The sequence below is a fragment of the Equus przewalskii genome, chromosome 12 (assembly GCF_037783145.1).
Source record: "Equus przewalskii isolate Varuska chromosome 12, EquPr2, whole genome shotgun sequence".
NCBI classification, from domain to species: Eukaryota; Metazoa; Chordata; class Mammalia; order Perissodactyla; family Equidae; genus Equus; species Equus przewalskii.
Genome location: NC_091842.1, coordinates 25,097,071 through 25,119,878, shown reverse-complemented (window position 1 = coordinate 25,119,878; position 22,808 = coordinate 25,097,071). Strand labels below are relative to the sequence as shown.

General features: G+C 43.1%; 1 protein-coding gene and 1 long non-coding RNA gene across 5 annotated transcripts in view; both read left to right on the top strand.

The window, feature by feature from the left end:
* The first annotated feature begins 1,553 nt into the window (after positions 1 to 1,553).
* Positions 1,554 to 4,098, top strand: LOC139074902 (uncharacterized). The gene is made up of 2 exons (XR_011524835.1): positions 1,554 to 2,127; positions 3,216 to 4,098. It is a non-coding gene; the product is annotated as an uncharacterized lncRNA (long non-coding RNA).
* Positions 4,099 to 7,906: 3,808 nt separating this feature from the next.
* The window catches only part of METTL9 (methyltransferase 9, His-X-His N1(pi)-histidine), a 43,881-nt gene continuing 28,979 nt past the window's right edge, over positions 7,907 to 22,808 (top strand). The window contains exons 1-2 of one of the 4 annotated variants that reach the window (XM_008507583.2): positions 7,907 to 8,044; positions 21,589 to 21,779. In XM_008507583.2, the coding sequence (XP_008505805.1) occupies positions 8,000 to 8,044; positions 21,589 to 21,779 (236 nt within the window). In that variant the 5' untranslated portion in view covers positions 7,907 to 7,999. Of the gene's footprint in view, positions 8,045 to 9,778; positions 10,555 to 21,588; positions 21,780 to 22,808 lie in introns of those variants that run through there. The other 3 variants (XM_008507582.2, XM_070568371.1, XM_070568372.1) reach the window with 3 other exon arrangements.

Here is a 22,808-nt window from a genome sequence, read left to right as displayed (position 1 = left end):
ATGGAAACAACCTAAGTATTTACTGACGAATGAATGGATAAAGAAGTTGTGGTATATATATACAATGGACTATTATTCAGCCATAAAAAAGAAGGAAATCCTGCCATTTGCAACAACATGGACATTATGCTCAGTGAAGTAAGCCGCACACAGAAAGATAAATACTGTATGATCTCATAGGTGGAATCTCAAAATGTCAAACTCATAGAAGCAGAGAGCAGAACAGTGGTTGCCAGGGGATAGGGGTGGGGGAAATGGGGAGATGTTGGTCCGAGAGGACAAACTTCCAACTCCAAGACTACTAAGTTCTGGGGATCTAATGTATAATGTGACTATAGTTAACAACACTGTATTGTATACTTGAAATTTGCTAAGAGAGTAGGTCTCACAGAGTGTTCTCACCACACACAAAAAAGGTAACTATGAGAGGTGATGGATGCGTTAATTAATTTGGTTGCTAATTATTTTGCAATGTGTATTAAATCATCCTGTTGTACACCTTTAAAAAATAGTGTTGGAGGGGCCAGCCCTGTGGCACAGTGGTTAAGTTCGGCGTGCTCCACTTTGGCAGCCCACTGTTCACAGGTTTGGATCCCAGGTGTGGAACTACACTACTGTCAGCCTCCACATATAAAGTGGAGGAAGATTGGCACAAGATGTTAGCTCAGGGCTAATCTTCCTCAAGCACAAAAAGAGGAAGATTGGCAACAGATGTTAGCTCAGGGCGAGTCTTCCTCACCAAAAAATACTGTTACTAATAATGTTGTATGTCTTAAAAATATATATGCAATTTTTGTCAATCATACCTCAATAAATCTGAAAAAAATTAAAAACTTCTGATCTTTGAAAGACATTGTTAAGAAAATAATAATGTAAGCCACAGACTGGGAGAAAATATTTGCAAAATTCCTGCTTGATAAAGGACTCGCATGTGGATTACATAAATAACTCTCAAAATCAATTAAAAGATGACAACCCAATAAAAAGTGGGCAAATATTTGAACAGACATTCCACCAAAGAAGATATACAGATGGAAAATAAATACATGAAAAAAATGTTTAACATTACTGGTCATTAGGAAAATCCAAATTAAAACCACAATGAGATACATAACTATTAGAATGACTAAAATAAAAACTGACAATCCCACATGCTGACAAGGTTATGGAGTACCCAGAACTCTCATACATTCCTGGTAAGAATTAAAATGGTACAGCTGCTTTGGAAAATAGTTCAGCAGCTTCTTATAAAGTTAAATATGAGCTTGACGTATGATCCAGAAATCCCACTGCTAGCTGTTTGCCCAAGAGAAACAAAAACTTACATTCACACAAAACACGTACACAATTGTTTATGGCAGCTTTCTTCATAATCACCAAAAAAACTGGAAACAACTCAATGTCCTTCAACTGGGTAATAGGTAAAAAAATTGTGGTTTATCTACACTGTGGAATGCTACACGTCAGTAAAAAAGACTGATCTACTGATAGACACAACATGAAGGAATGCCACATGCATTACGCTAAGTGAAAGAAGCCAGACTCAAAAGATTATATGCTGTATGATTTTATTTATATGAAATTCTGGAAAAGGCAAAACTAGCGGGGTAGCAAACACATTAGTGGTTGCCAGGACCTGAAGGTGGGCAGAGGGGTTGACTACGAAGGGACACAGGGAGTTTTTTTAGGTAATGGAAATATTCTCTATTTTGATTGTGGTGTTGGTTATACAGTTGTGTGCATTTGTCAAAACTTATAAATTGTACACTACAGAGGGTGAATTGCCTGACTTAAATTTACAGATCATAGAAATTGTTTTTATTTTATTTTGGAAGGTTTTCCTGAAGTGATTACACAAACTGCTATTTGACTTGCTATTTACAAATGTCATTTTTTTTTTAGGGTATCTCAACACTAAAAATAATTACCTTATTAAAAATAATTTCATGACTTTTAAATACTTTAAAGTACATATTGCTTCTGCTAAGGACCTCTTCTCTGTCTTCTCCCTCGTGAGTCATGTTGAAGACTCCCCATTTACAGGAAGATTCGGAATCACTACACCTGGGACGGCACCGGAACCTGCTCGCACCCCTGGGGCTTCTGATGCCTGTGCGCTGAGGACTGGTAAGCAACGCTAGGAGGCAGCAGAGCATTGTGGGAAGAATGTGTGTTCTGCGATCAGACTGTCTACTTTAAAATCCTACTTCAGTCACTCATTTGCTGTGCAATGGAAGCTGTCTGTGCCTTAGATTCTTCTGTAAAAAAAAAAAAAAAAAAGGTGGTAATAATAATATCAGCCTCATTAGATTGCAATGAGAATTAAGAGAGAACATATTTAGGACACAGCACCATGTCTGGCGCCTACTATGTGCAGTCGTTGTTGTTGGTGGCATGTGTGGTACTCTTGCAGCGCTGTTGTAGGGGGCTCTTTTTCATAAAGAGTGAGGCTGTAGCCCAGATCTAGAATTTCATGGGGTAGAAATACATCTATTTTCATTTCTGGGGTACTTTTCCTCCCAGGGGACTGGGCAAGCCTTGTACTATGAAACAGCATGTCAGGCTAAGGGAGAGGGTGAAGAACATGGAGGAGAAGAAATGCAAGGATTTTGGTTTGGGGTCATAAGGAACTGACAATTTGTCAAGCACACAACTCTAAAAGCAAAAGATGTCTTCACTTAGAAACTTTGTCACAGGTATGTACTATTTGTAGTGAATTATGTCCTATTTTATGCAGTGTAATGGAACTTTGAGTTTGTGAGATTTATTTTTAAAGTGTGCGGAAAAATGCAGAAAATTATACCACTTCTCTTGTGTACTATGTAAGTACAGATATGTTTATATTAGCATTTCAGAAAAAATGAACAAAACTCATAATTCATGAAAGACAGTAAGCAGGTGAACGAACAGATCTTGTAACTGGAAGGGACTTTACAAGTCTCTGATCCAGGTCCATAACTTTATATACAGGTGGTCTTTATTAATTACCATTTTTACAACAAAATAGTTGGGGTTAGTGATATTCCAAGGTCACATGGAAAATATTAGAGATATAACTAGAATTTGAGTTTTCTGCATGTTTTTGAGCTGGATAAATTGACATGGGGGTCAGGAACTGGGAGTGTGTGGTGGGACAAAACAGACCTTGAAGGAGAACCACAAGCATACTTGAAGGATCTGGGAAAGCTCTCATTCCTGTCCATTGTACTTTTCAGTGAGTGAGGTCTGATGTCTGTTCGGTGAAGGAAGGCTCGCTGGTCATCTTCAGTTTCCATAAGGAGCATCATGTGGGTAAATCATCATTGTCTGAGGTTTTATTGGTATAGAAACCTGACATGCGGGTACATTGAGAATGGAATCATCTCTCACAGGCACATTAGCATGGACCAGACTCAGAACAATGCCAAATAAAGCTATTTACTAACTTATACTGAGAAACTTAACCATCAATGAGACAGGCACTACATTCTCCCATCAGCACATTCCCACCCTATATAAGGATGCTGAGCATGGAAGGAAGGACATTGTGATTTAGGATGATTTTAATGGATATGTCATGGAGCCTTGATAAGATGGATGCACGCATCTCCATCCACACAGACACCTGGTGCACTGAGCAGAGTGGCCTGGGGTACTGTGTCCGGGGCTGGTGATATAGATCGGCTGCCAAATCAGCCTGACTTTCCATTTCCTGTGTTTTCAAACTTGACTCAACTCCTTCCCACAATGAGCTGTTATTTCTATAAATATGTTATTACCTTCCTGCAGTCAATTTGCAGCGGAGTCTTGGCTTGGGGACCTGCCTTTTTTAAAGGTGTCTTTGCATCTCTTTAATCTATTATATGCATGCTTTTTACAAGTGTGATTCTCAGATAGAAATTTTATATATTTCCTCATTTCCAGAATTTTTTTCAGGGCAACTTTATGACTGACTCCATGTACTGCCTACCATTTCAGAAAGACCTGACTCAAATTTTTTTCCTTGAAACGTCCTTAAACATATACGTCAAAAATATAATGTGTTCCTGATAGTTGTGTCCAAATAGATATAAGTTCTAAACGGGGTAAAAGAGCTAATAAATGTTAGATGTCCTCAAATATGATGTGATTTACTATGTGCCAAGATGGAAATACATCCATGAATATACTGCTATTTACAGCACAATAATGGAGAAACTCCAGGTTATGAATCAAAAAGGGCGTTGGAGATTCTAAAAATGAGTCCATTGTACTATCAAACCCTACAGGAGTAACTTGGATTTTTTTCCTGAAGACTTATTCCTTTGAATAATCATGATGAGCATTGTAGATGTGGTGAAACTTAGCTGTAAACATGTCTCCTGATGAAAGCAAAAAAAAAGTGCATTTAACAAACTAATGCGTTTATTTAAAATTGTGAGATGTCTGTTTAACATTCATTTATAGTTTTGTTATAAAATTGACTTTTCCTGGTGGGAGAATAGCCTGTTTTATATCCACAAACACCAAACTACACGTTAGTGGGGTTCCTAAGCAAAGCTGGCTTCCCCCATTCCCACCCTCGCCCCCGGGGCTGGGGTGAGAGGCAGGAGGAAAGTGGAATCTGAGTTCTGCTGGCTGAAGAAAAGAGTCTTCTTGGTGGCGGAAAAGCTGCTGGCCTCTGATGCCCACGTGGCCCTGACATATCTAAAACTTTTTTTGGAAAGACTTGAGCATAGAAAGCTAATGAAGTTAGAAATAAAGTTTCTATCGTAGAATAGCTTAATAGCTGCTTCCAGGGTTGACTTTGTCAGTTTTAGGAAACTGTATGGCACAAAGGATGTTTGGTAAGGGGAAATCGTGATCGGAGAAAAGCAGCCGTGGGCGTCTCACTCTGCTGAGGGTTTGGTTCTCTAATAACCAAATGCCTTTCCTCTGGATTTAATGATTTGTGCACACAATAAGTTTAAGGACGATGCTAGGCTCAGTTTTAAAACAACTCACGTTAGTTGTGGCTATTAAAAAAATCAATCACAGTTTTCGCCAGAGAAGGGAGATCTGTCTGATTTTTCAGGTTGGTTGATTGCTCAAGTATCCTCTTTCATAAATGCATTCTTCCTCATTTTCAGACCAGTTTCTGGTTGTGCAAAAATGAGATAGTGGTCCTCTTTCATGCCAGCAGAGATGTGGTTCTGTGGTATGTTACACAAACTCTTCAAGATCACTTATGTTTATGTACGTATGTACATATTTTGTCTACTATGAAATATTTAGATTTTAAGTTTTAAAAGCTTTCTCATTGTACCATGCAATTTTTTCATGTGTTTCATATAAATCACAAGTTTGAATGCTTTATAGTCACAAAATAAGAAGGCTTTATAGTTTCAAAATAAGTATATGAAAACACAGTGGCATGAAGTTACATGGTATGCTGGGTGGAGAGGAAGCAACTATTCATGAGACCAAACCCACAAACATGCAGGAGACAGCAATAAAGAGGCCAAGGACAGGGATGTTTTGAAAATATACTCAAAACAAGATGAAAGAAGATCTTTGGACCTTTGAAAATGCCCTGGAAAGTGAATGAAAACAACTGCCTTCACTCTTTTATCAGAGCTCTGACTCAAACCTGCTGCTAGAAGGACCTTGCTGAGTTGAAACACATATTTTTAAAAAACTACATATATTCTTTTAAGTGGCTTAAGTTATTTTATGTGCAAATTTCTTTGAAGGACCCTAGGCGCAGTTGTGTATATGCACAATGTAAGTACGTTAGGTGGCCCACCGTGAGTCTTCACCTCCCAGAAGGCTCGGAGGGGTATCCCATTTCTTTTCTCACAATTGCTGGGTGCACCTATGGTCCAGAGGAACTTGGGCAACTCGGAAACTCGAGCTTAGCAAGAAGATGTCAAAACGAGGGCCACAAAGCCATATTTCCTCAGGGCAGCTTTCCCTGAACACTCCCCCCTCCCACCCCAGTTAAGCCAGGTCTCTCTGTTACAAGTTCTCCCAACAACATACAATTCTTTTCTAGCACTCAGCAGTTTGTGATTGTATCTTCATTTTGTGATTACTTGGATATGCCTCCCCACTAGACAGTAAGGTCTATGAGGGGGAGGCATTGTGTTTATTTTGCTTTCTATTCCATTTAGTCCAGTGCCTGGAGTATTGCATGCCCTCAATAAATAGTTATTTTCTTGGTATTTCTTTGTCTTTCTGATGTTACCCCTCACATAAACTGAAACAGGTATAAGATTGCCGTGGAGGGAAGCCGTGGGTTTGGAAGGTTCTAGGCAGGTGAAATGGCACAGCAGTGTACAGATGAGCCAGCTGGGAAGAGTTCTGTGTATCAGAGCGGGCAAGGCTTTCCTACTAAGAAGACAGGCATCCCCGCCAAGTAGATGACTTGAGTTTGCTGCCTGACTTTGTGATTTGAGGTGTGAATGTTTTACAGTTTTGTGTTTTATATTCCTTTCCCCGCTTCCATCCTCACTTCCTTAGTTCAGAGTCTCAGGAAGGGGTCTGGGAATAGACACTTTATGAGGAGCAGCTCCCATCAGGGGCTCTGAGGGAAGGTTTCATGGAGAGTAGCTTTGCAGAGACCCCAGTCACATTAGGACGAAGCATCCTTATCATGATAACCTTGGTAGAAACTTTCAGATCCTCTGATTCTCATAGATGTATTGTGAAGTAGGCCGCTCAGGATCATGGCCCTCAGTTTACAGATGAGGAACGGGAGGCTCAGAAGGGTTGATTTATCCAGTTATAGTGAAAACAAGAGCAAATTAACAATTTTTTTGAGAGCTTACTATGTGTTGAGGCACTACACTAAGCTTTTTATATTTAGAATAATTTAATCCTCACCACATCTCTGTGAGATAGGTAACCATTATTATTATTACCATTTTACAGATGAGGAGACTGAGACCTAGAAAGGTGAAGTTATTCGCCTCAAATTGCCTAACCAAGAAGCATAGAACCAGGCTTCAAACCCAGGTAGTCCGTCTCAAGAGTGCAGAGGACACACCACTATGCTAATGAGCACAGTGGGAGATCTCCCAGAGTGCACTGCGTTTTTTGTGCTTGCTTCTATAGGTCTTCTGGCTCCTCCTCCAATTTTGCTACTTTGTTGCCAATTCTTGTTTAACCTGTTTGCAGTTTCACCTTAGCTTAGAATTTATCAGAGACGGTAGCGATGGCATTGCATATTACTGAAATATCAGCCACATTCAGACCAAAATCCCTTACATTTACTAATTTAAAAAAATTGTTGGATACATTTACTAATTTTATTTTTAAGAGGTGCTCATTGCTTAATAACCACAGGGCACACCTACTGAATCTATTGGGGAAAACTTGTACCTTTCTCTGACAGTCCAAAATGTTGTTAAGAAGCATAAAGAAATCTATAAGAAGCATAAAGAGAACGTGACTATATGAGTTCTTTTTAGACTATTTTCTCTTCAAGGAGACGACAGTGTCCGACAGTGACTGGCACATTTTGTGCCCTTTGCAAACCCAAGTGCCTCTCCCTACGGGGTTCTCTTTACATTATACTTTGTAATTGAAACCAGAACAAGAAAATGCCGTAACTTGTAGCTGATAAGAACAATTACATATATCAAGAAGTGCCCTTTCCTAGAGTTCTAGACAGGAAAGTGATCCAGTCAGGATTTCGGGCCTGTGCACAGAGCTGTGACCCAAGCTAGACCCTGAGCTGGTCAGGAGGCAGTGAGCAGAGCTCAGCACTGAGGCTGTCATTTTTGTGTCTCTTGAATATCACTGACTGCATTTCAAAGCCCCTTAGAAAGGAGATTGGCTCATATTTGGCTTTCTGTGTTATCTGTGCCTCTTCCCCTCTCCATTATGGATAATCGAGGTTTTAATATACAGTAGTGACATTCTAGTAGATGAAGGAAGGGGGCAGTGCCTGAGGGCAATCTGAACTTCTGCTTAGTATATTTGCTCTTGTTGTTTTCCTTCTTCCTCATTTGTAATTCAAGAGGCTCTCTGAGAAGAGAGAGCGCGCGAGGCCTCTTAGATGGATCGAAAGACTGCGAGCTGGGACACCAGGTTCTATGAAAAGGTCTGCTACTGCCTTTGCTCTGCTACCTTTAGGCAAATCATTTGATCACGCTGTGCTTTGGTCTCTTCCTGTGCTTGCTAAGCGTAAAGAACATGTGTATTTTGTGATTACTATAGAGTGTGTAAAATGTGTGAGTGGTTTATTTTTCCAGGCTGGTTGCTCAAGTCTAAAGTGAAAACCCGCTCCTTTGAGATGCTAGGCTTCGTGGCAGTCACCTGACCCCCAGTTCTTCAGACTATCAGCCATCTGGTTGTATCTTGTTCATCTGACACATTTTGCAGTCTCTGAGCTGCAGCTCATCAGGCTTATAGTTGGAGGGCATACCTTTTCGTCTCCTTTGTTTTCAGAAATGAAATATGTCATTTTATATACTCTTGCTGTTTTTACCCCCTTCCCCATCCCACCCCCTCTAAAAAGATGGCTTCCTTTGGCACAGAGCTGCTTTATCTGTGATACTGATCCCAAGAGACAGGAGGGAAGGGTGACATGGTAAGCAAATTGACTTATTTGGACTTGCTACTCCAGTTTCTTTTTGATGATTCGGGCCTGGACCACTAGAGGTTTGAACTAGATATAGTAAAGCACAGGCTCCTTGGGGTTTTGGCAGGAAGCAGTCAGGGAGCATACTGGGAAGAAAGCACACAAAGTACCCTCTTCTTTTGCCAGCCCCACCGTTTTTTTGTTTTGTTTTGTTATAGCCTAAGTCACCTTAGGCAACAGGATGTCCCTCTTAGGGAAGGGTGCCAAGCTGAGATTCTTAGAAGCTAATAAAAATGTTTTGTAAGGAACAATTTCGTTCTTTATCAGTGGATCACCACATCACCTTTTCATAAATGACAATCTCTCAAGTGCAATATTGGAGTTAACGGAAAGGTTTATTTTTTCTGAACTAAAATAAAATGTATTCACATTACTTCTAGTGCAGTTAAATTAAAAAGCATTTTCTAAACAAACCTAGGAAGGTGTTAAAGCTAGAGGACCCATGAAATACTGTATGTTACGCCTTAGTTGTAGCTTGGGTAGCAGCAGGAAGGACTTCAGACACAGGAACACAGTGTAACCCTATAGTTTTGAAACATTGCTAGGTCTCTCTATGCTATAAATGATCAAAGAAACACCTGGGTAAACAGGGCTCCTAGAGCTTAGTTCACTTTAAGAATGTTGGGTACAACTTCTGTGTTAGGTTAAGGAAACAAGCAACCAGGGATTCTAATTTGGGGTCCCATTCTTGGACAGGGTCATGAGTACATCAAAACGTTACTTGCCGGGTGGGTAGTGGTTAAGTTCCCACGCTCTGCTTCTGGGGCCGGGTTTGCGGTTTGGATCCCGGGTGCCACGTACACACTGCTCATCAAGCCAGGCTGTGGCAGCGTCCCACATACAAAAGAGAGGAAGACTGGCACAGATGTTAGCTCAGGGAGAATCTTCCTTAGCAAAAAACAATAAGCATTTCTTGCAGGTGCCCCAGCTGCAGAAGCTGCCAACACAGGCAGAGGTTTCACCGAGGCCTCTTAGAAACGTCCAGCCGGCAGCTTGCCAGGTTCCCCAAACCTGGGGCACCTGGCGGGGAGGGGGAGAGGTGGGGAGGCGGATGGTGGTTTCCCTTCCCCCTCATTCCCATTTGCTTTGCCGGAGGCCCTTGGGGTGGGGGTCGGGCTCCTTGACTCTAAATGAGGATAGGCAGCTATGCAGCTGAGCCAATGACAGTTAAGAACCTGCAGCGTCGTCTCTGGCAAGAACTTGGTCTGAAGTGTCCCGACGGGCGAAAGGGATGAGGCCCCTCCTCGCCCTGGGCTATCTGCACGATCAGGTGGAGGTCCCGTCGGGGGGCGGGAGGAGGACCTCAGAAGCAAAGGGTAAGGCGGGGAAAGGCCAGAAGCCCAGCGGGCACCACCCCGGAGGGAGCGGGAGGCTTCAGTTACAGTCTTCGGAAGGAAAGCAATTAAAATCATCTCCGCCGGGATACGGCGCCGCGGTCTAGACGGGACCGGGCGCGCGCCAGGCGAACGCGCGCTCCCTTTGTCCCGCCTCCCGGCCGGCCTGCTCGTTGGGCGGAGGGAGCGCGTCCCGGCGAGAACGCGCCCCGGCCGCTCGTCCGTGCTCCGGGTGGAAACTGGCGCGGCCGGCGGCGGCGTTCCGCGGGCGGACCGGAAGTAGGCGGTGGGAAGCTGTGCACCGCCCGCTCCGCTCCTCCCCACCCCCGCCTCGGCCCTGCAGGGGCTGGATGGGCAAGTCGGGCGCGATGGCTCGAGCCCGGGCGGCGGCGGCGGCGACCGGAGGCGGCGGCCCCTCCTCCTCCTCGCCGCGGCGCCGGCGGTGATCGGAGCGAGCGGCCGCGGCCCCCGATGAGACTGTTGGCGGGCTGGCTGTGCCTGAGCCTGGCGTCCGTGTGGCTGGCGCGGAGGATGTGGACGCTGCGGAGCCCGCTCACCCGCTCCCTGTACGTGAACATGACGAGCGGCCCGAGCGGGCCGGCGGCGGCCGCGGGCGGCAGGAAGGAGAACCACCAGGTACGCGGGCAGCGCGGGGCGGCGGGCGGGGGCGTGGCGCCCGGGCTTCCCGTGCGCGGCCCGGCTATTGTGCGGGGCGCCGCGGCGAGGGGGCCCCGGCCCCTCGCGCCGCCGCCCCGGCCCCTCCGAAAGTTTTCCCTGCCGGGCGCCGGCTCCGCGACCTCGGGGCGCCCGGCCCCTTTTGTTCCGCGGCGCGGGCGGAGAACGGCTGCCTCCCCCTCCGCGGGCCGAGCGTGGGCGCCCGGAGCCCCGCATTGTTCCCCGCCCGGGCGCTGACTGCAGACGCTCGGCCCCCGCGGCGTCCGCTCCCGGCGGCCACCGGGGCTCGGGGTGGGGGTTGGGGTGGGCCGGCGCGTGGCGACGGGGGCCGCGCTGGCACCGGGGCGTGAGGGGCAAAAGAGCGGACCAAACCCGTTACCCCGACAACCTTGCTAACCCCCGAGAATCAAAATGAGAGCCCCGTCCCTCTTTTTGTTTAGTTGAATCTGTGAACATACAAAGGGTCATAAAGCGATTTAACCGGGCGTCGTGAGCCGTTTAACTCTCCAGGCTCCTTCAGGTGACATTTTCTCTAAGCACTTAGAAAATGTGTTTGACAGGTCCTCACGCCCATCCCACGGAGCCTTCCCTCCTCTCTAGGAGAGAGAGCCTTTAAACTTCCATGTTGGTGTCTGATCGGGGAGATATGATAAGAAGGAAGGTGATGCAAGCTTTTGCTGGAAGGGTTTTTAAAACAGAAGTGGGCCGGACTGAATTCTTGTAAGAGTTGTAGTTGTGAATCTTGACCAGTGTGGTATGACCGGCCAGGTAGTCTTTTCGTTAGCTTAGTTTTGTGCCACTTGAAGTATGTGCAGGTCGACTGTAGAATTAAGAGTGAGCTATTTCATATTTGACCATAATGTAGTTTGCAGTCAACATTACACTCATTGAAAAGAGGCTTTTGAACTCTGCAAGAGTGTTGGCTTATAGTAGTTGGTATTTATAGTACATTCTGCCTTTCCAGAGAGCAGTAACTAATTATCCCCCATCTTGTGTCTTACCACTTTTTTGGATTTCTCACTTTCCTGTGTTACTTATTATGCCTGGTGTTACCCTCGGGTTGATTTCATGTGTTTTAATGAAAATAAAGAAGCAGTTCATTCAGAAAAGTAGCATTTATTTAGCAAATATTTATAGTTGCCCTTTTTCTGTTTTTAAAGGGAATCATAAATTTGCATAAAATTTTTTGTAACCCTACAGCTATAGCAGTTCGTTAGGTAATTACTCCTGTGATGGTACTAGGACTGCACGTAAAGTTAGTAGGTGATCCTAAAGTGTAAAATCACATTCTTTGCTATGAATTACTTACACTAGTGATTCTTAGAGAAACAACTCTAAAGTACCATAATCATAATGTGCAGTTACCAACATGTCGCATATCTCTACGGAGCATGGATAATGGTGTAAAACAGTGAGTTAGAAATGTCCTTTTTGACAGGTGGTAGTGATGAGGTTCTGGGTGGGATAAAAAGGAGGCTTATTTCCATTGATGTGGAATTATGGTTGAGTCTTAGCTGCAGGTATTTGAACACTTGTGGTCGCCTCTACTGCAGCACACCTGAGATGATTTCAGTGCTCAAAAAAGAATTGGGCATCTTTTAAAAATTGAAAAACTGTTTAAATAATTTGATTTTATGGAGCCTAGGTAGAATTATAGCTGTAGACAGAGTTTCAGAATATCTCCTAACAGAGGATACTTTCTGGGTACCTTTTTAAAGCAGCTTCTAAGGAAAACTAATATTGGTTTCAGATACCTCATTTACTTCGTTATGCCTTGAAGATACCCACCTGTGTGTGCGCATGTGCGTGTGTGTGTTAACCAGTTGCACTAACAGTTTGGCAGCCAGTTTCTCCAAGGTGGAGACTAATCTGGGGCTTTCTGAATGTTTAGGGGGAGAATGGCTCTTTTCCTTAGAATAATCAATCCAGACATTATTTGGGGATGATCCATTCACATTATGAAAATATTGTCTATGAATAAAGATGAAAGTGAACAAAAGAAAAATGTGTATAGAAACCCCAGTGAGATAAAGTGAAATATAGAGTTCATTCAGAAAAGTAGCATTTATTTAGCAAATATTTATAGTTGCCCTTTTTCTGTTTTTAAAGGGAATCATAAATTTGCATAAAATTTTTTGTAACCCTCTGCAACGTGGTTGAGTTGGTGATTTATTTGCTTTGTATTCCAGGATCCTGGGTTTGCCTTATAAACCCTGTTGCTTGTGAAGTAGCTTAACTCTGATGGTTTTTCTTCCTTCAAATTAATAGTTCTATACAAGGTCTTCTGGTGTTCATTTGGGTGTGTGGGTTCCATAGGCAGCCACATCTGGTTCTTTTGGAGTTACATAAAAGTAGGTTTATGGATTTGATTGAACCATACTCAGCACAAGTTTTCCTTATGGTTATTTTATTAAGAAATTATGGTGGAGGATTTCATGGTTAAAAGAGAGATCTTGGGCAATGTTTATTCATTAAAAATTACTATTTAGTTACTATAGCCTGGAGATACAAGGCTCCTTGGAGCTAAAGCAGCTCTAAAACTATCGTAGCAGCACCATGTTAATAACTTGGTTCAGTGTGCTGGCTTCAGAACCGGGATTATGTTTCACTTTGGGCGAGCAGGAGGCAAGGGCTTCACTTGGAGCAGGAATATGGCTTGCAGGCCAAATTGGACTCTGACTTTTTTGTACAGCCTGTGAAGTAAGAATAGTTTTATGTTTTTAAATGGTTGCCAACATTTTTTGTAACGTGAAAATTTCTTAGCTGAAATTCGTATTTTGGTGTCCACAAAGTTTAGTTGGAGCAGAGCCCCCCCCATTCATTCACCTCTGGTCTCTGAGTGCTTCCGCTGCAGTGGCAGAGTTGAGCAGTTGTGACTGTGTGACCCGAAGGCCTGAAATATTTACTGATCTTTTTTTCCCAAGAGAAAATTTCCAGCTTCCTAATCAGCACATTCTAATCACAGGTTGCCAGACGGGTAGTTTGACTCATTGGGAAGAAATAGAGCCATGCAGTGAGAGACTAGATATTGTCACTTTTCAGTATCGGCAGACTCGGAACTTAAAAATGTAAACAACCACAAAAACTTTAGATGTAGTTTTTCCGATGCGTTGCGCCTTGTGCTTAAAGATAATGCAACTATTTTAGAGCTGTTGAAACTTGGAAGGATCCTCAGGCCGCACTAACTAGGTTCTTGGTAATAACAGTCATTCAGCAGCTTCTCAATAGATGGAGCTAAAAAAGAATTGTTACAGAACTCCGTGGAACCAAGCCAGGACAATTTCTCCAGGTGACGTACTGCAAGGTTTTTTAAAAGCACAGATAACAGTATCCAGAATTATTAAGGTGTAACTTAAAATTACAAGTATGTGTATGTTTGACTTATTTTTTTACCTTCTTCTAAAAGCTCAAAACTGTGCTATGCCACAGGTGATGATGGATTCAAGATAGAATTAAAATGATTTGGAGTTTTTTTCCAAAGGAAAAAATACTTGGACATCACAGTCAGAGGTGGTAGGTTGTGCTGAAGGACAGATTTCGGTCTCCTGTACCTTCACTGCCCGTTTACCGTGTGGAGGCGGACGGACGTCAGGCAGGAGCTCACAGCGCTCAGGGCAGTCAGCCAGCTAGCCAGACGGACGCTGATGGATTCCACCCTGTCCTCCTGTGAACTGCTTTCGAGAGTCTGGAGGCCTTTGCAGCTGAATACCAAATAGACTTTTAAAAGGCTTTGTTTCCTTCCTTATAACCTGTGTTGAAACCCTAAACAAGTATTTGCTTCCGTTTCATGGAACACTAGGATCTCTCTCTTCTGCAGGATGTACCGGGAAGGTGACCTAGGGGACCCTGGTAACTTCCAGTAAGAAACTGCTGTTTAGACCCTCTGAAGCTTTATTAAAATCTGAGAGTTATAAAATACTGACAGGGAGTGAGTATTTGAAATGAAGATTGCCAATAGTTTATTTATGGAATCAGAGCTGAGGCTCCATCAAATCCGTGTAAATTGTTTCCCTGCGTGGACATGAGGATGCCTTGTCACTCTACATGTTGAAATCTCACACAAAGAGGGCGTTGGTTTAGGTTTGTATCATTAGTAGAAATCGTAATGAATGGTTTGGTTCACTCCTGTGCTGTGCTTAGATGCAAGAAGGTGTCAGTGGTGAAATGTCTGGGCTGATTTGATTGCATTCAGAAACTTAGAATGTGATTTTTGAATCCTTAGCTGTCGAGGTCAATATTGTCAGGCTTGATCTGACCACCCCCTGTAGTAGAAGAGGTTCTCTGTTCATGGACCCTGATCAGTGGAGCCTATCCGATTGTTTTTAGTGGCACTAAATGCCTCCCTTAGGTCTTTGGTTACTCATTTCTTTTGGGAATGGCTGGGTGCCCAGACCTACAGTGCGGTTTTTAGGCATTTCCTTGAACTTGAGTTCTCCTCTGACTGGTTTTTGTTGACCTTGGACAGGAAGGGGAAGGAAATTCATAGTTATTGGGCTTCTATTGTGTGCTAGGCACTTAAATATGTTATTCCTTCTAATCCTCATAACAACTCTGGGAGGTAGGTGGTATATCCCCATTTTACAGACAGAAGATTGAGACTAAGAGAGATGAAACTTGCTCAAAAGTGCAGTTTATAGATGGCAGAGTTGGGTTTTGAACCCGGTTCTTTCTGGTTTCAAGGCCCAGGCTTTTCCCGTTGCTTCATAATGTCCCTCCTGGGAAACCTTGTGTTGTCTGAAGGGCTGTGAAGATAGGCTGTCTGCTTCATAGGAAAGGCCCTGCTCCAGTGGGCCTCAGTGTAGACATTGAAGTTATGGAGCTGTGTGCAAAATAGTAGTTGAAGTTCTGACAGTTTGTCAGTTAGACAAGGATGGGACAGCTTCTTGAAGTGCTGGCCTTTATCCAGTTTTATCAAGTTTAACATTGAAAGAGAGAACCCATTTCTTACCTGTGACATTTTCTTCTGACACCGAGTGTCCTACAGTTCGGTTCTGTCTGTTCTGACATTAACTGCCTGCAGTTTGCATCAGTCCACAGGTTTAAGGGCTCAGTCCTCAAGACTGCCCTCACTTCACGTGCCAGCCACAAGTTGGGGTCCACAGACTACGCATGCTTCTGTTGGACCTAGTGGCAAATTCTGGGGTTCCCAAACTCCCCCCCCCCCACCCCGGGTTAGATAATTTGGTAGAATGACTCACAGAACTCAGGAAGACACTTTAGGGTTACTGGTTAATTATAAAGGGTACAACTCAGGAACAGCCAAATGGAAGAGATGCATAGGGCAAGGTATGCAGGGTGAGGGTTTGCACAGAGCTTCCATGCCCTCTCAGGTGAGCCACCCTCCCCCCACATCAGTGTGTTCAGTAACCTGCGGGCTCCCACAACCCTGTGGAGTCGGGGTTTTATGGAAGCTTTGTTAGGTAGGCACGATTGATGAACTCGCTGGCCATTGGTGACTGAATTCAATCTCCAGCCCCTCTCTCCTCCCTGGAGGTTGGAGGGGTGGGGCCGAAAGTTCCAACACCCTCCCCACCCCACTTCCCTCATTTATTAGCATACAAAAATTAGCACTGTAGAGATTCCCCAAGGGTTGTAGGAGCTCTGTGCCAGGAACCTGGAATAAAAACCAAATGTTTATTTTTTATTTTACCACATTACCTAAAAGCAGGAAGTGGGTTTTTCAAAATAACTTTCTCATTCTACTGATGTGCTCAAATTCTTTGTATTTTGGAAAAATGGCACATGTTTGACTAGTTGGGGAACTCTAAAAAATAATTTCAGAAAAACTTTTCACTCTATCCCTCAGTCTGATAAGCAAATGTAATTTTACATGGAAATTGCATTTCTACTGTGAAGGAACAATTCATCTACTAACGTTATGTAAAGATCAGGAGATGTTTGTGGGCTTAATGAAATCTTTAAGACATGACCTAATACTTCCTTATTTTGTTTAGCTAATACTGTCAAATACACATTTTGAACTCATGTCTACCTGATTTGGCTGTTTATTTGGCTAACTATTCGTATCTTTATAGTCTTGTTACAAATAGGGAGAACATTGCCATTTACTGTTGTTTTTAGAAGATGTTATGTTTAGTTATCACATCTTTATACTTTGCATCAGCAGGTGACTGGATGGCACAACTTTTGTTTGATTAGAGTTTGTTATTTAAAATATTTAAAAGATTTCCTTACTTAGTTAGATTGAATGAAATTTGAGTGAACCTTAAAGGAAGATGCTAAGAGGACGGTTTTTCAGACACTGCGTCCAGCCCTACAGCAGAGCTGGCACATAGTCCTTCCAGTGGGAACACTTCACAGGCACAATCCTTTGTTCTTGCCTGGGCACCTTTGTCTCTGTAGTCTTTTGAGGAGCACATATTCAAAGAACTCACCTGCTTGAAAGTGCCCGGTGCCTGCAGACGGGCCACCAGTGCTGTGAGCTCATTACAGCTTTTCATGTAAGCTGGGGTGTCTGGAGAGAGGTAACTCCGGGGGGACTGCCAAATGGTTGCAGAAGGTCCTGCCTTGATTATTCTCTGTAGTCAGTGTCTTGCCTTTAAGGGCAGGGCGACTGCTCATTTAAGGAGCTGAAGGTCCTGACCAAGATCATAATCCCGTTACTTATTTGTCTTGGTTTCTGATTTTTTTCTCCCCTCTGGAGTATGAGTTCCCGGAGGCCAGTGAGTCCATCTTTTAATTTTCCCTAGACCACTGTTAAGCTAGGGTAGTTAGGAAACACTACTGCAGTCAGAGCAGTGAAGTTTTCTGGGTAAGTCCATGTAGTGCTTCGCAAGCGTGCCAGTTTTGTCCCCTGGGGGACATTTGGCAATGTCTGGGACATTTTGGCTGGTCATGACTAGGGGGCAGTGCTACTGGCATCTGATGGGTTGTTAAACATTCTACAATGCACAAGACGGCCCCCCTGCGAAGGATTTGATGTTAGTGCCTTCTTTTGGATTCCAACTTCTAGAGCCCCCTGCCCAGTCTTTCTGCGCCGTCCTCTCGCCTTCCTGCTCCGTGTGAGACAGTGCTCCACTGCTGTTCACAGGGTTTTCGTGGACAGTTTTGTGGAAGTGGGTGGCCAGGTCCTTCTTCCTAGTCTGAAAAGGATTATCTGGCCCGAAATGTCGATAGTGCTGAGTTGAGAAACCCTGGCCTATCGAAATTTAGTTACTTCTGGATCAGATGATCTTTTCTCTGAACACAACCAGTCCAGTTAATTGGGCCGAATAGTCCTGCCTTCTTTTAGAACAGTGAATCTCAGACAGACACACTGGGTAGAGTGAAGTGAGAGAGGCTTCTTTGAAAGAAACTTTTATACAACAACATGCATCTACAGCAGGAACTTGAATCAGCTGGAAGTGCTGAGAACCCCTAGGCTTCCCGGGATTCAGAAGTTAGTAGGTGCTAAGTGAGATGGGAAGCTCTTGGCCAGGTGCCTGGTGAGGGCAGGTGCCCAGGCAGTGTCTTCCTTCTTTGCTTGCTTTTGCTAAAGCAATTTTGTGGTGGGTGGGTAGCTTTAACCACTGTTTGCAGAATTAGGTTTAAGCAAGGCCTTGCCTAAAGGGCCTTGCATAAACCTCAGAGTTGAAGGAATTGACAGAAACCCAGTGACTGCTGTCTCTGTGGTTATCCTTATGTTCCCTCCAGGATTTTGCTAGAAACTCCAAATTCTGCCTCTTATACTGCTTGTGACTTTAAACAGTAATTCATTTGATGAACACTTATTGTTCATCTGTGTCAGTCCAGGCACTGAAGTCAGTCATTGTTCCTACCTTTAGGAAGCTTTCCGTCTACCTGGGAAGATAGACACTGAACATGCGACTATGTATAGTTATTCACTTCAGTGGTCATAAATGTGACCGGGGAGATTTATGGGATGTAAGAGAGGGAATTAGAAGAGAGGGATCTGACCCAGTCTGGACGTTCAAGGGAAACATATTTGAAGAAATGTTTAGGCTTTGGTCGAATTAACTAGGCGACGGGGAGGCGGGTTGGGGTGGTAGGAAATGTAGGGGACAGAGCAAATACCATGTGAGACAGCCATGGGAAAGGAGCCTTCCAGAAAAAGAAAAAAGGGTACAGTGTTTGACAGAGGGAGTGGCCAGGTATTGTTAGTTAGGGAGTGTCATGAGGTGAAGCTGGGGACAGAGAATGGACAAATCGTTTAGGGCTTTGTGAGCCATATTAAGCATTTTGGATATTATCCTAAGGCTTCTGTGAAGCAGGGCAGTGACATGATCTGATTTGCATTTAAAGATTTACATTTTTAAAGAGGTTTGCTTGGTCTCTTAAATTTTCAACCTACTTTTTAACTTCTAGAAGATCAAAATGCCACCTACACTTAGATGTGTGTGTCTGTCTTTTTAACAGATGACGGCTTTATTGAGATACAATTCACGTACCGTAGATTCATCCTTTTAAAGTGTACAATTCAGTGGTTTTTAGTTTGTTCGCAGAATTGTACAACCATCGCCATTCTCTAATTTGAGAACATTTTCATCACTCCAAAAAGAAGCCCCAATATCTGTTAGCAGACACTCCCCGAGTCCTTGGCAACCACAATCTACTTTGTCTCTGGATCTTCCTACTCTACACAATTCATGTAAATAAAATCATATAATTTGTGGCCCTTTGTGACTTACTCCACTTAACATAATGTTTTCAAAGTTTATCCATATTGTATGGATGAAGCATATCTTGTTTATCCATTCATCACTTGATGGGTTGTTTCCACTTTTTGGTGATTATGAATAATGATGCTATGGAGTTGACATTTGTATCCTATATGGTGAGGAGGAACATGGATTTCAACCTTTATCTTTAAAAAGAAGGGCTTTACTCCTTTTTATTCTGTAGCACATTCCGTTCAGTAAGCAGTTTCTTTTCTGAAAGACTTATGTGATAGGAAAGGTTCAACCACATGTGTTAATGTTGAATTGAGAGAAATGCTGTTAAAAACTTGAGTTTTCCTTTTGGCACTTGAAAGCAATATTTGCAGTTAATGGTACCAATTCTTGCTTAGTTCTGGAAGTCAGAGTCCATTGTTGTTCTGATTGTCCATTTACAAGTGGATGCCGAGGAATTCTTAGCTCCTCTGTTTCACTTGAATGATTTCTTGTCCACATTAATAGAATGCACCTGATTGCCTATTACCAAGGTGATGGCTTTCATCTTGATTAGTTATTTCAAAGAATAAAAAAATAAATAAAAGTCAGAGTGGCCTCAGTATTAGAGAGTTCAGAATGTGCACTAGGAGTTCACAAGTGTAATAAAAAATGGTTTATGACCTGCACTGGGGCATAACTTGAGGCACAATGAGTATTAAGAATTGGTTAATGATTAAGCGAGAACATTTTCAGACCAAGTTAAATGTAGGCAGTGAATGTAAGAAGCTTCATAGCTTATCATATAGGGTGGGAAAAATAAAAATATTTTTCGAGTCCAAGCAGTTTTGGTAACAATGTTTAAATGGTAAGTTAACACACATCAGTCAACAGTTGGAAAGATTTGGTTTATCCAGTTTGGGGTGCAGGATTTGTGAAGATTAATCAAACTTTAAAATTTTATTGTGCCTGTTTGCTTGTTTGTATTGGTTTCTAACTGGTTCCTTTCGATGTTAGTGTTGAGAATGTTACCCAAGATTTCATTCAACATTTAGCAAGCTTAGGGGACTGTAAAATTGGTCCACAATTGTGCAAGCAGTTACGGGACACCTACTGCTGATAAATGGTCATATTTGTCAAGGGGAAGCAAGTTGCTTTTGGCCAGTGGACTTCTTATTGGGAAAAATTGGTTGTTTCTTAGCAGATAATGGATTAATAATAATGGTCTACTCTGCAGTTTCATCATTGTACTTGATGGGCTAACTCTTGCTTGTCAGGCCACGTTGGAGGAATCTCTTTGCTATTATTATTACAGGACTCTCCTGTGTGCCTGGTACTGTATTGAGGACTTGCCTGCATTATCTCGTTTAATCCTCTCAGTTTCCTACTGGGATAGATAGATACCAGTGACATCTCTAGTCTACAGATGAATGAACAGAGGCTCAGCCATTCAGTGACTTCTCCAAGCTCACAGAGGAATGGCAGAGCCAGGACTTGGTCCTCGGGCTGCCTCTAAAGCTTAGGCACCCTACAGTCTGCTTCCCTCCTTCTCTGGAACGCTAACTCCACATGAAAATGGAAAACATTGATTATGGAAGATTAAATTTCACCCACAGTTGAAGCTCTTGAATTTTTTTCTAAAAAGTGCGTTCTGGTTAGAGCCTGGTCCCGGAAGTCTGGCTCTTAGCATGTTATTACTCTGTCTTCTCATTGATTGCACTGTGACCTTAAGTGACTTCTTAGTCTCTCTCGAGCACATTTTGCTCCTGTCTGTGAGAATGTCATATGACTTCATAAAGCATACCTCAGTATTTCTGAAGGTCTCTATATAGCCTACAAGAAGGAGGGCAGCTTACTCTGGTCCTTAGAGTGTTAAATTCTGCTGCTCACTTTACCATTAATTTGTTTGGTGGTTTTGAGTTAAATCATTGGATTATGACTATTGTTTAATCTAAAAACAAGGCTAATAATGCTAGTTATTGTCTTCTGATGTTGAATTTCAGTGAAGGAGAGGCCAGCAGAGCTTTCCTAGATCTCGGGGTCCCGGGTGTATAGTGAGGGAACTGTTAGGCCAGGATAGAATGCCTGGACTATGGCCTGGCTCCGCCATCTACTGAGCTGCATGACTCACAAGCCTCTTCAGCCTTCCCCTGCTCTTTGTGCCTACTCGGAGGCTTATGAGAATTAAATGAGAAATTATGTATGAAGAGTATTTTGTACTTTCTAGGTCATATGAATATAAGAGATGATGATTATCCTCAAAGTGCCGTGAGATTATAATGTTTGGAAATCTTAGATTTGATTTAGTCTTCTGGTTTTTGTCTTTGGACTTCTTAGATGACACTTCAGTTGTGTGTTTTCATTCTTCTTTTTTTTTTTCTTTTAGTGGTATGTGTGCAACAGAGAGAAATTATGCGAATCACTCCAGGCTGTCTTTGTTCAGAGTTATCTTGATCAAGGAACACAGATCTTCTTAAACAACAGCATTGAGAAATCGGGCTGGCTATTTATCCAATTATATCACTCTTTTGTGTCATCTGTTTTTAGCCTGTTTATGTCTAGAACATCTATCAATGGGTAAGTGAATCTTGGATATTTTTCTTTATCTTTAGGTTTAAAAAAAAATGAAAAAGGAATGTTACCGTGTTCAAGATATTGCCGCCTCTACAGCTACAACACTTTTCTAGTCGGTATCCTTGGCAGTAGGTCCAGTGGCCCAGCCTTCTGCAGTTATGCTTTTTAAATTCACCGTAGCTTGGTAAATCGCCTCATTGGTCTGTATGTCTGTGGTGGGAGTTACGTAGAGCAGTGCTTCTCAGCTTGGATGTGCACAGGAATCACCTGGGCATCTGGTTACAGTGCAGATTTTCAGTCAGTAGGTCTGGGGCCCGAGATTCTGCATTTTTAACAAGCTCCAAGGTGATGCCCATGATGTTGCTAGTACCCTACCATAGAGCGTAGCAAGCTACTTGAAACCAAGCCATTAACGTAGATAGGCTGAAGAGTAAGATCTCTGCTTTAAGTGTACTTCCCAGGGCAAGTTTCTTTGGGGAGTTTAGTTCAGCCCAGCAGTGGGTGGAGGCTTGCTCTGAGTGAAGGGTCCTACACCTCTTCTTACCTCATGTCTAGGCTCACCAGGATCTTGTGAACCTATTGCAGAGTTGTCTATCCCTAGAGTGGTTCTCTCGTGTAAATCCACAGAAAAAGCTTTGGAGCATTTTCATCCTTTCTTGGCCGGATTTTTAAACATCCCCAGGGCCCAAGAATCCGAAATGCCAAAGAGCAGAGCAGCGGGGCTCAGTGCTTGAAAAGCCTTATGAGACCACTTGAAGCTGCTGGCTGGGTCCACTTTTTTTCCCTTGAGGTTTGGAACCAGCTTGGACCAAATGTCTGCATCCCCAGTCTGTCATCTGGCCTTTAAAGATGTTTTCAGGCACCACAAGTCATTTCTCAAGCTTTCTTACTTGATTTTCGTCATTGTTTATATGAAATTTCCTAAAGTTCGCTTCAGCAAACAGTTGTTATTTTTGTGTTGGTGGTTGATTTTATACAACTTGGTCTGACATTTTGTTTCTAAATTGGCTGCCCTGAATTTCTGTTTTACGT